We start from the raw sequence: 15,218 nt of genomic DNA on the forward strand, positions 1-15,218 counted from the left end.
TAGCAATTATCATGGAATTTAACAAGTTTGATTTGCTTTCGCGGGCCGAAAAAAATAATGTGGCGGGCCGGATTTGGCCCGCGTGCCTTGACTTTGACACCTGTGCTTTAGACTCGTTCTCTCTCGCAGTTACTCTAGTTCCGTCTGTCTAGCATCGAAACACATGACGCGGAAGTGATAATTACAAAAAAATAAATAAATAAAGCATTGAAGACGTTTTTAAGACAATCGCACATATGTTGGCATAGAAACGTGAAACACTTTTACAGAACAAGACCAAATAAATTCTATTTTTGTCGTCATGGCAACCGATGACAATATACCCGCCAGTAACAGGTGTGTTTGTCCGATTTGTTTCGCCTTTATTTGTCTCACACTGGGGAAATTTACATTTCACAGCAGCAAAAACAAAATAAAGGAGGTACTGTAAAGCCAGCCATTTTCGCGGCGCCATCTTGAAGTAAAAAAAAAAAGTGGACAAGCAGTAGCAGGAAGTAAAACGTGGAAAGATGGCCACCCAAACCGGGATATGATGCTTTGGCCTCACTCCTTTCGGTGAGAATGCGGCTCAGCAGGTTCTCCCCAAACCAGTCCGCTCAGCTGACTTTTGGATTACGAACTGGAAGGAGTGAAGATCGTCATTTTTTTTTTGGTCTAAATTTGGGCGACATGGCGGTCAACATGAGCAAAAACGGCATCGAGTTAATGGCGGCTTATAAGGACGTCGTGGATGGACGATCCGGCATCAACTGGTTGGTGACGCTGCTTACCGTGTACGTACGACTATGTGTGTCTAACATGTATGACGTGTGCATTTTAGGGTTTTGTTCACCTACGAGGGCAACAGCAACACCATGCGACTGGCGGGAAAAGGAGGTAAGGGCAATCATGTGATCCTGATAGAGAATAGACAGAATCCAAGTTATATTTAAAAGTTGCACGCTTAGAAGGCCCACAATGGAAGCACAGAAAATCTGGTCAATCTGAGGTGAACGGACACAGCCTGTTAAACTCATCTTCATGTAGGAGATCTGGCCTTGGACTAATTCACGACTTGGTAAACTCCTTCACAGGAAGAGGTCATTAGCCAGGTTATAAAGCTATCAGTCCATGTAAAGACAACTCGTTAAAATGTCTATGTTCTGTTGGTTTATGGATGTTGGTGTTGTAACGTGGGCGTCCCCTGCCGGCAGTAAAAAAAAAAAAAACAATCTTCCTGTGTTTGAGCCTTTGTTCGCAGTATCCGACCGAACATCTCTGATAGATCCTTGGGGGGGAAAGCTAGCATGACCTTTGACCTTTGCCTGTGTAGGCGACGGACTGGAGGAGATGGTTGAAGAGCTGAACAGCGGCAAAATAATGTACGCCTTCTGTCGAGTGCAAGACCCCAATTCTGGCCTGCCCAAATATGTGCTCATCAATTGGGTGCGTACTACTACTATTACTACTATTACTTACTACTACTATTAATAATAATAATAATCCATTTTAATACTAAGTGCCTTTCAAAACTCTCAAGTTCACTTTACAGTCACAGGATAAAGTTTTTCTGTGGATGAGCAGCGGCAGCCACACGCCAGCGTTCACTCAACACCAAAGTAACTTAGATAGAAAGCTAGCTGGCTAATGGATAGCAAATGAATAGCTAATAGATAGCCAACAGCTAATAGCTAGCTAGCTAATAGATAGCCAACAGCTAATAGCTAGCTAGCTAACGGATAGCAAATAAATAGCGAATAGATTGCCAGATAGCCAACAGCTAGACAGCTTACAGCCAGTCATCTAGAGAGCTAATAGCTAGCTAGCTAGCTAATGGATAGCAAATAAATAGCGACTAGATAGCCAACAGTTCACAGTTAGCAAACTAGACAGCTAATAGCTAGCTAGCTAATGGATACCAAATAAATAGCGAATGCATAGCCAGATATCCAACAGCTAATAGCTAGCTAGATAGCTAATGGATAACAAATAAATAGCTAATAGATAGCCAACAGCTAATAGCTAGCTAGCTAATGGATAGCAAATAAATAGCGAATAGATAGCCAGATAGCTTACAGCTAATAGGTAGCTAGCTAGCTAATCGTATTTTGCGATGATATTCAGGAAAATGTCTCAAAACGTCCATTTTGTTTTGTTGCCGCTACAAATGGCAGACTGGCGAAGGCGTGAAAGAGTCACGCAAAGGACTTTGCGCCAATCACTTGGGTGCAGTGGCCAATTTCCTAAAGGTCAGAGCCGCTTTTGCGCCGTCGCCATTTTGACGCCGGGCCTCTTTTGAACTTTTTGCCTTGTTACGCAAGGGGGCCCACGTGACCATCAACGCTCGCGACGAAGACGACGTAGACCCTGACGTCATTCTCTCCAAAGTGTCCAAATCATCAGGAGCTAACTACAACTTCCATAAGCCTGCAAACCCTCAGCCAGGGGACGTCCCCAGAGGAGCGGTGGTGAGACAAAGAATACATCAAAATAACATAAAAATATACACTTCGGTGATCAATTTATGTCTTTTTTTTACAGGGTTCTGTTTATTGCAAAACAAACGCCGTGGAGGAAATTCAACAAATCAACAAGGATTCCTTTTGGAGCCAAGCGCAGGTAATCACCACATGACCTTGAAGGTTTTGAAAGGCGCTTAGAAATCAAATGTATTATTATTATTATTATTAGGAATAGTAGTAGTAGTTGTAGTAATAGTAGTATCATTTGCTAGCTATATGCTATTTATTAGCTATCTGGCTGGCTAGCTATCTAGCTCGCTATCTATTCACTATCTAGCTGGCTGGCTATCTAGCTGGGTATCTGTTGGCTAACGATTGGCCACTTAGATAGCTACATAGCTAATAGCTAGCTAGCTAGTTAGCTAATACACTGAATGTAGTAGTACTAGTAGTCGTAGTAGTAGTTGTAGTAGTATCTAGCTAGCTAGCTATTAGCTATCTATTAGCTTTCTATCTATTTGAGTTACTTCCGGGTTGAGTGAACGTTGGCGCGTGTGGCTGCCGCTGCTCACCCACAGAAAAACTTATCCTATGACTGTAAAGTGACCGTGAGAGTTTTGAAAGGCGCTTAGAAATGAAATGTATGATGATTATTATTATTATTATTATCACTGATTACTTATTACTTGTTGTTACATGCTATAACATTGTTATTACCATTTCTTTGGAACTGTCGCGGCTTGGAATTGAAGCGGATTTACGTGGGGCAGGAAATGTGAGACAATCTGTTTTCACCAATGGATACTACAGTTTCGTGTTTGCTTTCCACATTTAGCTTGTAGCAGACATGCACTTTCCACCATGACGTCTCTGATCCACTGGTGAAAAGGACGTTATGATCTTCTCTTCATTCATCTCGAACTGCTTCATACAACAAAGAGGGTGCAGAAAGTGCTTAAGATTGATTCGTTTTTTTGTTGTGTTGCGTTGTTTGTTATTTAGTTTTTTGGTTGTTGTTTTGACTTCAAAATGGCGCCACGAGCGTGGCTGCCTTTACAGCAGCTCCTGTATTTTCTTTTTCTACTTCTTCCTTTCCTTTCTTCTTACTTTCATCACATTGCTGCTGTAAAAAATGATTGCGACAAATCTGCCGACAACATACTCTGGTTAATGTTATCACACTTGTGTGTATACGTGTGTGTTCAGAAAGAGGAAGAGATGCGACGTAAAGAGGAGGTGAAGAAGGCGCAGGTACAGAGGCAAGCGGTGGAGCAGGAACGCCGCGATCTGGAGGAGAAACACGCCATGGAAAGAGAGAAAAAAATACACCAAAGAAACATCGCCATCGACCAGAACAGGTGACACAGGAAACATATTAGCTATCTAGCTAGCTAGCGATCTATTAGCCATTTATCTAGCTTGCTATCTGTTAGCTATATAGCTAGCTACCTAGCTATTTGAGTCAGGAAACATATTAGCTAGCTAGCTAGCTATCTATAAGCCATCTAACTAGCTTGCTATATAATTGCTATATAGCTAGCTACCTAGCTATTTGAATCAGGAAACATATTAGCTAGCCATTTAGCTATCTATAAGCCATCTATCTAACTAGCTTGCTATATGATTGCTATATAGCTAGCTACCTAGCTATTTGAGTCAGAAAAAATTAGCTATATAGCTGGCTAGCTATCTATTAGCAAGTCACGTGACTTTCTGATATTTTTATTTATTTTGCATCTTCTTATCCTTACTTGAAATATTTGAAATAATGAAACGCGTGTGTGTCCTATTTGTCAGAATACTCCAGAAGCAAAGAGAAGAAGAAGAGCGGGAGAAAGAACAACAGCAACGGGTGAGCGCTCCCTCTAAAATAGATAGCTAATGTTTCCTGGCACAAATAGCCTACCTAGCTATATAGCTAATATATAGCAAGCTAGATAGATGGCTAATAGATAGATAGCTAAAATGTTTCCTGACTCAAATAGCTAGGTAGCTAGCTATATAACTAATAGATAGCAAGCTAGATAGATAGATGGCTAATAGATAGCTAGCTAGTTAGATAGCTAAAATGTTTCCTGACTCAAATAGCTAGGTAGCTAGCTATATAACTAATAGATAGCAAGCTAGCTAGATAGATGGCTAATAGCTAGCTAGCGAGATAGCTAATATGTTTCCTGACTTAAATAGCTAGGTAGCTAGCTATATAGCTAATAGATAGCAGGCTAGATAGATAGACAGCTTTTTTTTGATGTTATTAATCTTAAATAACATAAAGACTACATAATCATTGCATGTTTATATAGGCCTAAAACTCAATGCTCTGTGGGTCCTGGAATTCAAGCGACAATGACAAAAACCCTGGCACTGGAGTGGACACTGAATGAGTCATGTTGGCAACTATTTTTATTGACCTGTTATCATTCACGTTCTAGAACCTACAGGAGAACGATACTCCATCCGCTGGGATGTGGCAGAATACATCAGCGCAGGGCGCCAACGTGAGAGCTAACCTTTGACTAGCCGCGTGACTGTTGGCGATGAATGCTAACGCTAGGCTAACGAAGGCGCTTGTGTGACAGGAGGCCAAAGCGTTGATCTCGCAGCGTTCCTTCAACCCTCGCGATATCTTCAAGCAGAAGGAGACAGCGATGGATCACAGTTACGGAGGCTCCGCCCACACAGTGGGTAAGAACACCCTGAACTTTTTTAATCATTTCAAAATAAAGTGTCCTTCAGAGTATTGAAAGGCGCTTATACATGAAATGTATTATTATTATTATTATTACTGTATCTATTAGCTAGCTAGCTTTCTATCTATTTGAGTTACTTCCGGGTTGAATGAACGCTGGCGCGTGTGGCTGCCGCTGCTCACTCGCAGAAAAAAAATCTTGTGACTGTAAAGTGTCCTTGAAAGTTTTGAAAGGTGCTTAGAAATGAAATGTATTATTATTATTATTATTATTACTGTATCTCTTAGCTAGATAGCTAGCTTTCTATCTATTTGAGTTACTTCCGGGTTGAGTGAACGCTGGCACGTGTGGCTGCCGCTGCTCACCCGCAGAAAAAAATATCCTGTGACTGTAAAGTGTCCTTGAGAGTTTTGAAAGGCGCTTATAAATGAAATGTGTTATTATTATTATTATTATTATTATTATTATTGTTGTATCTATTAGCTAGCTAGCTAGCTAGCTTTCTATCTATTTGAGTTACTTCTGGGTTGAATGAACGCTGGCACGTGTGGCTGCCGCTGCTCACCCGCAGAAAAAAATATCCTGTGACTGTAAAGTGTCCTTGAAAGTTTTGAAAGGCGCTTAGAAATGAAATGTATTATTATTATTATTATTATTATTATTATTATTACAAAATCCATGTTGACATCTTATTTTTTGCTATGTTGTTCCTTTAGGGAAACTGCAAAGTCCCTTTTTGTCCCAGCAAGCGTTCGACATCCCTCAACCTCGACCTGTCCATCAAACGGTTCCATCCTTGGCGTCGGCGTCTATCTTCACACCTGAGACTTCGCCTACCCAGAAGCCCTACCAGCCCCCAGACCTCACCTCCAACGGTCAAACGTCCGTTCCGGTTTCCTGGACTCCATCCTCCACACCTGATCCCGACACAACCTCGATTGACGACTTCCTTTCACGGCCGGCGGTGGCCGCTATCTCCTCGCCGATGATCCCTGCCGGAGTGGCCGTGACCCCCCAAGCTGCAGGTCGGTCCGTGAATGAGTAAATATTTCCATGTTTTGAGATGGACATAAAAGGTTAGGGAGGAGATACATCTATGTAGGCTCTCAGGAGTGGTCCATCGATGAAAAGGTTTCTTTAGCCGTCATCTGTACTTCTTTGAAGGTCTTGGATGTTTCGTTCCTCATCCGAAAAGCTTCGTCAGCAAACTAAAGTTTTGCTGGTAACTCTTTTATATATATATATATATACACATATACATGTATGTATATGTTGGCTATCTAGCTACCTGGCTGACTATCTATCAGCTATATAGCCTGCTGACTGGCTGGCTATTGGCTAGCTAGCTATCTATTAGCTATCTATCCATCTAGCTGGTTAGCTGGCTGTTGGCTATCTATTAGCTAGCCGGCTGGTATCTATTATCTATTATCTACAATCTGTGACTGTAAAGTGTCCTTGAGAGCTTTGAAAGGCGCTTACAATTATGATTATTTTTATTATTATTATTATTAGCTATCTATCCAGCTAGCTTGTTATCTATTATATATCTGTTAGCTGGCTGGTTATCTGGCTGTCTGTTAGCTATCTATCTGGCTATCTATTAGCTATCTATCCAGCTGGCTGGCTGTTGGCTAGCTAGCTGGCTATCTATTGGCTGTCTGGCTATCTGTTAGCTATCTATCCAGCTAGCTGGTTATCTATTATCTGTTAGCTAGCTAGTTATCTGGCTATATATTGGCTATCTATTAGCTAGCTAGCTTTGTATTCATTCGAGTTATTCCGGGTTGAGTGAACGCTGGCGCATGTGGCTGCCGCTGCTCACCCACAAAAAAACTGATCCTGTTACTGTAAAGTGACCTTGAGAGTTTTGAAAGTCGCTTAGAAATGAAATGGATTATTATTATTATCTCTGCGTTATGCACAACAGAGGACGACGACTGGTCGGATGAATTTGACGATGACCTGTACGAGGCGATACCAAGGTTAGCGCCTAGCGACAAACGGATGCAATCGCTAGCGGACGCCATGTTTTCGACAGATCTGGGAGAAAATGAATACACCGTGCCGGATGCCGGACAGGATGCTAACACGGTGAGTCAGGTGTCAAGTTTCATGGTGTCGCTATTATTTTCACGCTAACAATCGTGATATTTAATCATGTTTCAGGGTCAAGACATTTACAATGTTAACCCTGACGCAGAAGAAAACATCTGCGCTAAAGCCATATATGACTACCAGGCTGGTGCGTGTGTGTTAGCATATATGTATATATATATATACGCTCTCTCACACATACTTACAAAGACAGACATTTTTACGCCGTTTTCCCTCTGCAGCCGACGAAACGGAGATCACCTTTGACCCTGATGACATCATCACGGGCATCGAGATGGTGGATGAAGGCTGGTGGCGAGGTGTCGGCCCCGACGGCCATTACGGAATGTTTCCTGCTAATTACGTTGAACTCCTGTAACTCCATTTTGGGCTCACGGGAGACGCGTCCACGTGACTACAAATAAAATAATGGTGGGATGTCATGGTTGGGTCTGTGGTATGTTGCTTCAAGGACAACCGACACCATCAGAAAAACGTTTTATAGCATGTAAAATACCCAAAACATGCATACAATATGTCAAGCAACATATTAGCAAAATGTTGTCATGCTAATGTTTTCAGAGTGATGATATATAGCCTTCTTGCAGGCGCTGGTCAACGACAGAGTTTTCACAAACTATCATTAGCTAGTCACTAGCCAATGATAGTTTGCGAAAATTGCGCTTATAGTGAGTGCGAGTGAGAAATGCATACTGGCCAGAGCTAGCACGTGATTGCGAGCTGCAGAAGCAAATATATTGTGTTGATTTAAAGGCGGTTTTGTCAACCCACAATGGCTGAAGAAGGAGAAGTTACTATTAACGCCATTTTGGATTGACTTTTCAAGAAAAAAAAAGGTTGGACAGTTATTTCTTGGTTAATGGTACCCTCTAGTGGACTTGTAGTAAATCACACCACACTTTTTTCACTGTTGATTGATTCACACGGAGCTCTACTGAAGGCCCTGATAGATTGATGGATAAATTGACACTTTATTATTGAATCTGAAATTTGCTTTGCATTTTTTATACGGGATGAGTGAGCACAGGGACTCGAAAGTAGTGATGGGAATTCTGGCTCTTTTCAGAGAGCCGGTTCTTTTAGCTCGGCTCACTAAAAAGATCCGGCTCTTTTGGCTCCCAAATGGCTCCTCAGTTTGTTTTTTGTTGCTTAAATTAATTAACTCCCGAAAAATCCTGTAAAATTTTGTGAAAAAAGAATTACTCGTGTAAAAAATACACTATATTAAATATTTTTATTTATATGGCTTGATTTATATGTGCATAGAGAGAATCCACTAATTTGCTTTTTATATTAATAATGCTATCAAAAAAAAATCATACCAACTAGTAAAAAAATATAATTGAATAATAATAACATAATGTAATAACATGTATCACTGCTGTGTGTGTCTATAATTCTCCCCTCCTTCCTCTACTACGAATATCGACCAATCACGTGCGGCTTTAACCGAAGACCGGGGGCGGGGAATAGAGGACAAAAAAAGTCGGCTCCCATTTCCGGCTCCTTGTTAGGAACCGAGTCTCTTCGTTCACTTCAGAGATCCGGCTCGTTCGCGAACGACACATCACTACTCGAAAGGTGCTTTGTCTGGTACGACCCCCCCCCCCCCCCCACCTCCTGCGACTCCCCCATTTCCATGGGACGAGCCTGTGTCACGAGTGCGTGCACGCTCGGTTGGAGCACGGCCCACATACGGGCGCGCGCCGAATCCCGGGGACACCAAGAGAGGTTCACACGGCGTCAACAATGTAGGAAAGTTGCAATTTTCTTCATTGGGAACAACTTGAAGCGAATGTCGAGGGGTGGAAACTTTTCACTCAGTCACCTCAAGACTGCAAGTTATTTTTTTACGCCTTGTACGTTTCATATTTGCTGAGTTTACGCGTACAACTTGTGGCACATCGAGGGACGTCAGGCCGTCATGAACGCCGCAGGCAGATAGACGGGCAGGAAGCTAACGGCTAACAGCTAAGCGATTGTTAGCTGCCTCTAGCAAGTGTTTCCAACGCGCTTTATTGTGCCCGTTTTGCCAAAAAAAAGTGGAGCACCGCGTGTGGTCGCCGTCGCTCAACGAAGCGGCTAGTCGACTTCTCGAAGCGGGCGGGCGGCGGCGACGCGTTCTAGCAAAAAGTGTGTTTCGTCCGAAGCTAATTCACTAGTTAGCATGCCACAACTGAGCGACGACGACGACTTGGGCGCCAACGACGAGCTGATCCCGTTCAAGGATGAGGGTGAAAACGACGATAAAACGACCACGGCGGCCGCCGCTGCCGCCGAGCGAGACCTGGACGATGTCAAGTCGTCACTCGTCAACGAGTCCGAGACAAATAACAGCCAGTCGGATTCAGAGGTGAGCGAGCCATTGGCCTGCCAACTTTTTTTTTCCTGCACTGTTTTTCTATATTTTCTCTGTGTCGTGTTTCTGGGCAGACGGCAGACAGACGAACCAGACGTCGGCCAGATTCTGCCGTCCAGGGTCGAAGCACTCAGCAGCTTGGGGAAGGTATCAGTATTTGTTGTTGTTGTTGTTGTTGAACCTGGAAAAAGGTCCCTAAAACACCCCCTTTGTGTAAATATTGCACGAATTATAGTTGCATGGATTCATCAACCATGCATCTTCAACTCCCTGTAGATTTACGTCTATATAAGCACCCAGTCGTACAGGAATGGTCCATCGATGAGAAGGTTTCTTCAGTCGTCATCTGTCCTTCTTTGAAGGTGTTTATTCAATACATTGTAAAAATGACAATTGTAAAGAGCAATACATTGGGGAGACGAAGCAAATTCTAAAAAAAAAAAGACTTAATCGACATCGCAAGGATAATACTAGTGGGCCTCAATGTGCGGTACATATGCAGCTAAAAGCTAGCAAGCATACATTTGACGACAACGAGGTGAAAATCTCAGTGGAAGAAAAAAGATAGTTTGAAAGGGGAGTAAAAGAAGCTATTTTCATAAAACAGCAAAACCCTTCACTAAATCGCCGTGGTGGGGTGAGGTTTAATTTTGAGCGTTCGTATAACAGACTACTTAGTCAACATAGGCTTAGTTATGCTGATGAGGTGATACCAGAGCAAATGGGGCAATCAGGCAGGACAATAGAAGTAATCAGTAATATTGAGTTTTAGGACTACATAAACATTCAATGCAGCATAAGAAGCCTTGTTAATTCCTAAATGTCAGAGATGTTCGATCGGACATTGGGGACAAAGCCTCAAACCCAGAAAGATTGTCTTTACTGCCGGCAGGAGACGCAGCCATCCATGACAAACGCCTGAATTCTGCAGCCCTCTGCCAAGCTGTTTATTAAGAGTATATGCAAATTAAAGTGATACGTTAGTAAAACATAGTATTTTTGATTAGAGTAGCACACCTCTTGAGTTCTAAGCACGAACAGCTGTAAGCAAGAAAACATTGTCTTTTCCATGAACTGATAAATGTGTAACCTGGCTAATGAGCTCTTCCTGTGAAGGAGTTTCAAGTCGTAAATGGCTTCGGTGATAAAGGAGTTTCCCAAGTCCTAAATTCTTTCCAAGGCCAGATCTCCTAGAATCTAGGACCTAGTTGAAGATGACAGTTTAACAAGCTCTGTCTGTTGACCTCAGATTGACCCCAGGTTGTCTGTGCTGCAATCGTGTATTCCAGTCACACATGTTGACTAAGCATATAACAGCATGAAACTTTTAAATATGATAACTTCTTATTCCCCATCACAAAAAAAAAAAAAATGAAGTTTAATGACAACCTCGAAATTGTTATAACCCTGGTGTTGACATGTGTTTCCGTCACGTGTTGTCACATGGCAGCGCTGAGGAGGCAAACCGGGGCGAGGGGTCTCTTCCAGCACCCTGCATACGTGGGCTACCCCTTCTTCATGATTCCCGACCTGTGCGGCTCGTATCTAACTGGCGGAGGGCTGGCGGCGGCGGGCGCACATGCGGTAAGTCGGTTGGCGCATCCGATAAATACATCGTCTAATTGATATTTTTGATCGGAAAAATAATTGTATGTACTTGCGTAGTATCTGCCGTGGCAGTGGCCATTTCTGGACGTCCCCGGAAGAGCAGCTAGGAGAGACTCAGCCACGCCCACTCACCTAGTAAGAAACACGGCAATGCCTGCAGGTCACATGTCTAGCTAGCTATATATTGGCTGTCTAGCTAGCTATTAGCTATATATTTGGCTAGCTATCTAGATGGCTAGCTATTAGCTATATATTAGCTAACTTTTTATGTATTTGAGTTACTTCCGGGTTGAGTGAACGCTGGCGCGTGTGGCTGCCGCTGCTCAACCTAGCTATCTGGCTATCTAGCTAGCTAGGTACCTAGCTAGCTATTTGCTATCTGACTAGCTACCTATGTATTATCTGTCTAGCTGGCTATATATTGGCTGTCTAGCTAGCTATTAGTTATCTATCTGGCTGGCTAGCTATTAGCTATATATTAGCTAGCTTTCTATCTTTTTGAGTTATTCCGGGTTGAGTGAACGCTGGCGTGTTTGGCTGCCGCTGCTCACCCACAGAAAAACTTATCTTGTGATTGTAAAGTGACCTTGAGAGTTTTGAAAGGCGCTTAGAAATGAAATGTATTATTATTATTATTATTATTATTATTATTATTATTATTATTATGACAGCCAATAAGGTGACTCACAATACAATACAAATTAAAAATAAAAATAAAAACATCTGCATTTAGTCTGAATATTTCTTGATTTATTTAGCTAGCTAGATAGCTATTTGCTATCTAGCTGACTGGCTATCTAGCTAGCTATCGATGAACTATATAGCTATAGTTGGGATCTCATTTTGGTAGCTAGCATATATCAAGCTAGCATTAGCATTGTACATAGGGAAGTGTCATCTATATTAGTTATCTATTGGATGGCTAGCTAGATTTCTATTTATTTGAGTTACTTCCAGGTTGAGTGAACGCTGGCGTATGTGGCTGCCGCTGCTCACCTGCAAAAAATATATATATCCTGTGACTCGAAAGTGACCTTGAGAGTTTCAAAGCGCTTCACATGATAGTCAACATAAAGCAAAATAATAAACACAACACGGACACTTGCGTATGTGCACCTCCAGTCTGGCGGCGCGCCCGCCCACATGGCTCATCTTCACCCGCTGCTGTCCTACCGGCCCGAGGCCTTCTCGCCGCCTTCGAGGGCGTTGGCGAGCTTTTCGCCCGAAGCGGGTGAGACAACGCCGGCCAAGTCCACCGCCCTACCTGCTCACAAACACCCACGCCCGTCCGTGTGTTCTCCAGCAGGCTCGTCACGGCTGCCCCACGTTGCACGCTATCCCGTTTCACCTGCCGACGTGGCTCAGATGGCGCATGCCTTTGATTGGCTGTGAGTACAAATTTGTGTGGGTTTATTCGTGTGTGTTTCACACTCTTATTTCTATTCAACAGATTTCCGATTTGTTTTTTTTTTGTGTAATTTCGTGACATCATTATGTAATTTTTGGGCTATATTCTGATTTGGGGCAGCTCATCCCCTGGCCTGGTGAGCGCCTCACCTTCGCCTACGCCGTCCCCGAGTTCCTTTTTAAAAGTGGCCATCAAGCAGGAACCCGGAGAGGCCCGAATAGAACACAGCCCGCTGAGGTACCACAGACGGCAAACACGAATTGAGTCGTGGTTATCGTTGTCTTCCGCCATTTTCGCATTTGGACGACTTTGTAACTCCACTGCGCTAGCATCGGCGCATGTCTACTAGCATTAGCGCATATTGCTACATGATCCGCGCCACGTATGACATACTTTGGTTACAATAGCGAAAGCAACACATTTAGTTAAAGGACAACCAACACCCATTTTTTTTTGTTTCCTAACTGACATCAGGAAAACGTTTTATCCCCATCCATTTTAGAATTTGGCCCCCTTTTCAGATGTAACTGGCCCCTTTTTTTATAACATCCCATATGCATTACCGTTGTCTTTTATTGAACAAGTTCAATTCGATGGCAATGCATGTAATAGAATATGCAGAAATTGCATTTACTATGTTTTTGCCACATCCAATATGGCGGCCACGCTCCCATGGCAGCGCTCGGTAGTCATTTTGATCCCTATACTGTGTCTCCAGGAAGCCGGTGGCGGCGGCGACAGCGGAAGATCTTAGTGGCACCAGTAATCAGAAGGCCAAAGGTCACATCAAGAAACCACTCAATGCCTTCATGTTGTTTATGAGAGACGAAAGGCCCAAAGTGGTTGCGCAGTGCCAAGTCAAGGAGAGCGCCACCATCAACCAAATCCTGGGACAGCGGGTCAGTGCCTGCCTGTGTGTGTGTGTCTGTGGATGTATAGTATGTGTATTTGTTTGTAATCATCCATTAGCTATAAGCTATCTATCTAGCTATTGAGCTGCTATCTATTAGCTAACTAGCTAGCTTTCTATATATTTGAGTTATTCGCGCTAGCTTTCTATTTATTTGAGTTATTCTGGGTTGAGTGAACGCTGGCGCGTGTGGCTGCCGCTGCTCACCCACAGAAAGACTGATACGTGACTGTAAAGTGACCTTGAGAGTTTTGAAAGGCGCTTATAAATGAAATTTATTATTATTATTATGACAGCCAATAAGTTCACTCACAATACAATACAAATAAAAAAAACTGCATTTAGTCTGAATATTTTTATTTATTTATATTTATTTACCTAGCTAGCTAGATAGCTATTTGCTATCTATTTGCTATCTAGCTGGCTGGCTATCTAGCTAGCTATCGATGAACTATATAGCTATCTAGCTGGCTGGTGAGTTATCTAGCTAGCTATTAGCTATCTATTGGCTAGCTAACTAGCTTTCTATCTATTTGAGTTACTTCCAGGATGAGTGAACGCTGGCGCGTGTGGCTGCCGCTGCTCACCCACAGAAGAAAACTTATCCTGTGACCTTTAGAGTTTTGAAAGGCGCTTCGAAATGTATTATTATTATTATTATTATTATTATTATTATTATTATTATTATTATTAATGTGTATGTTTACAGTGGCATTCTCTGAGTAAGGACGAGCAGGCCAAATACTACGAACTCGCACGGAAAGAGCGGCTGCTTCACTCGCAACTTTACCCCGGATGGTCGGCCAGAGACAACTATGTCCGTATGCACACACACACACACACACACACACACACACACACACACACACACACACACACACACACACACACTCCACGTGCACCGCTTCTAACCCTGACGTCAATAATCGTTTGTCTTCTTCTGTGTCTTTTTTTTTGTGCATGATCACAGGGAAAGAAGAAGAAAAGGAAGAAATTCAAGAGCGGTAATCATCAAGAGAGTAAGTTGTCATAGCAACGCATAACAAGCATCGACGCTACGTTGCCACTCACTTTACGCACGCCTTGTTTTTCAGCCGCCGCAGACGATTCTCCACCGCCGCCCAAGCGTACGCACGACGAGGCACCTCACGCCCTCCTCACGCACACCCGCAACCAACTATCCCGCCCGCACACCGTCTCCCATCTCACGCACACGCACCTATCCCAAGCCAGCCCCGCCTCCTCCGTGGATTCGCCAGCCACGCCCACGGCCGCCCTGGCGTCACCCGCCGCCCCGGCGCCCACGTACACCGAACACACACACTCTCACGCGCGCTCCGCCTCAACTCACAGCGGCCGCCTGTCGCCCGGCGACGACCAGCCGCTCGCCCTGACCACTAAGCCGCCCCGCGGTACGTATGCGCCCGTCAAACCCACCTCGGACCATTCTTCCTCATCATCCTCCTACAGATAAGCCAATCGGCTTTGAGCGGCGACCCGTCAATCAGCCATCAAGGTGTTTAAAAGAACAAAACAAATTTCTTGTCGATAGAAAAGGACAAGTTTGTGGTCAATATTTGACTTTGTCGTCATTTCTTTTGCCTCCCTTTTCATTTACAAATTGCAAACTTTTGTAAACACAAATAAATATTCTCAATTTCACCCTTATGCTGTGTCATCAAGT

The 15,218-nt window shown here is 43.3% G+C and overlaps 2 protein-coding genes across 3 annotated transcripts; both read left to right on the forward strand.

Moving 5' to 3' along the window:
• The first annotated feature begins 263 nt into the window (after window positions 1-263).
• LOC148884793 (drebrin-like protein B) lies at window positions 264-7,671 on the forward strand. Its single transcript, XM_089020773.1, has 14 exons — window positions 264-752; window positions 821-876; window positions 1,313-1,425; window positions 2,154-2,228; window positions 2,301-2,447; window positions 2,521-2,598; window positions 3,648-3,799; window positions 4,239-4,293; window positions 4,874-4,939; window positions 5,021-5,126; window positions 5,848-6,156; window positions 7,062-7,225; window positions 7,301-7,376; window positions 7,471-7,671. The coding sequence occupies exons 1-14, from the start codon at window positions 562-564 to the stop codon at window positions 7,605-7,607; spliced, it is 1,725 nt and encodes a 574-aa protein (XP_088876899.1). The 5' UTR covers window positions 264-561; the 3' UTR covers window positions 7,608-7,671.
• A 1,202-nt stretch (window positions 7,672-8,873) lies between these two features.
• LOC148884794 (transcription factor 7-like 1-A) lies at window positions 8,874-15,196 on the forward strand. 2 transcript variants are annotated; one of them, XM_089020882.1, is made up of 11 exons: window positions 8,875-9,602; window positions 9,683-9,755; window positions 11,059-11,192; window positions 11,274-11,351; window positions 12,339-12,447; window positions 12,520-12,604; window positions 12,745-12,861; window positions 13,343-13,523; window positions 14,244-14,351; window positions 14,505-14,553; window positions 14,629-15,196. In XM_089020882.1, the coding sequence occupies exons 1-11, from the start codon at window positions 9,417-9,419 to the stop codon at window positions 15,006-15,008; spliced, it is 1,500 nt and encodes a 499-aa protein (XP_088877008.1). In that variant the 5' UTR covers window positions 8,875-9,416; the 3' UTR covers window positions 15,009-15,196. The 2 variants fall into 2 exon arrangements, with proteins under 2 accessions (XP_088877007.1, XP_088877008.1); XM_089020881.1 differs by having other exon boundaries at window positions 8,874-9,602; window positions 12,339-12,604.
• The last annotated feature ends 22 nt before the right edge of the window (window positions 15,197-15,218 follow it).

This window comes from Hippocampus bargibanti, linkage group LG18 (genome assembly GCF_051943395.1).
Source record: "Hippocampus bargibanti isolate YZ-2025 linkage group LG18, ASM5194339v1, whole genome shotgun sequence".
Classification (NCBI taxonomy): Eukaryota; Metazoa; Chordata; class Actinopteri; order Syngnathiformes; family Syngnathidae; genus Hippocampus; species Hippocampus bargibanti.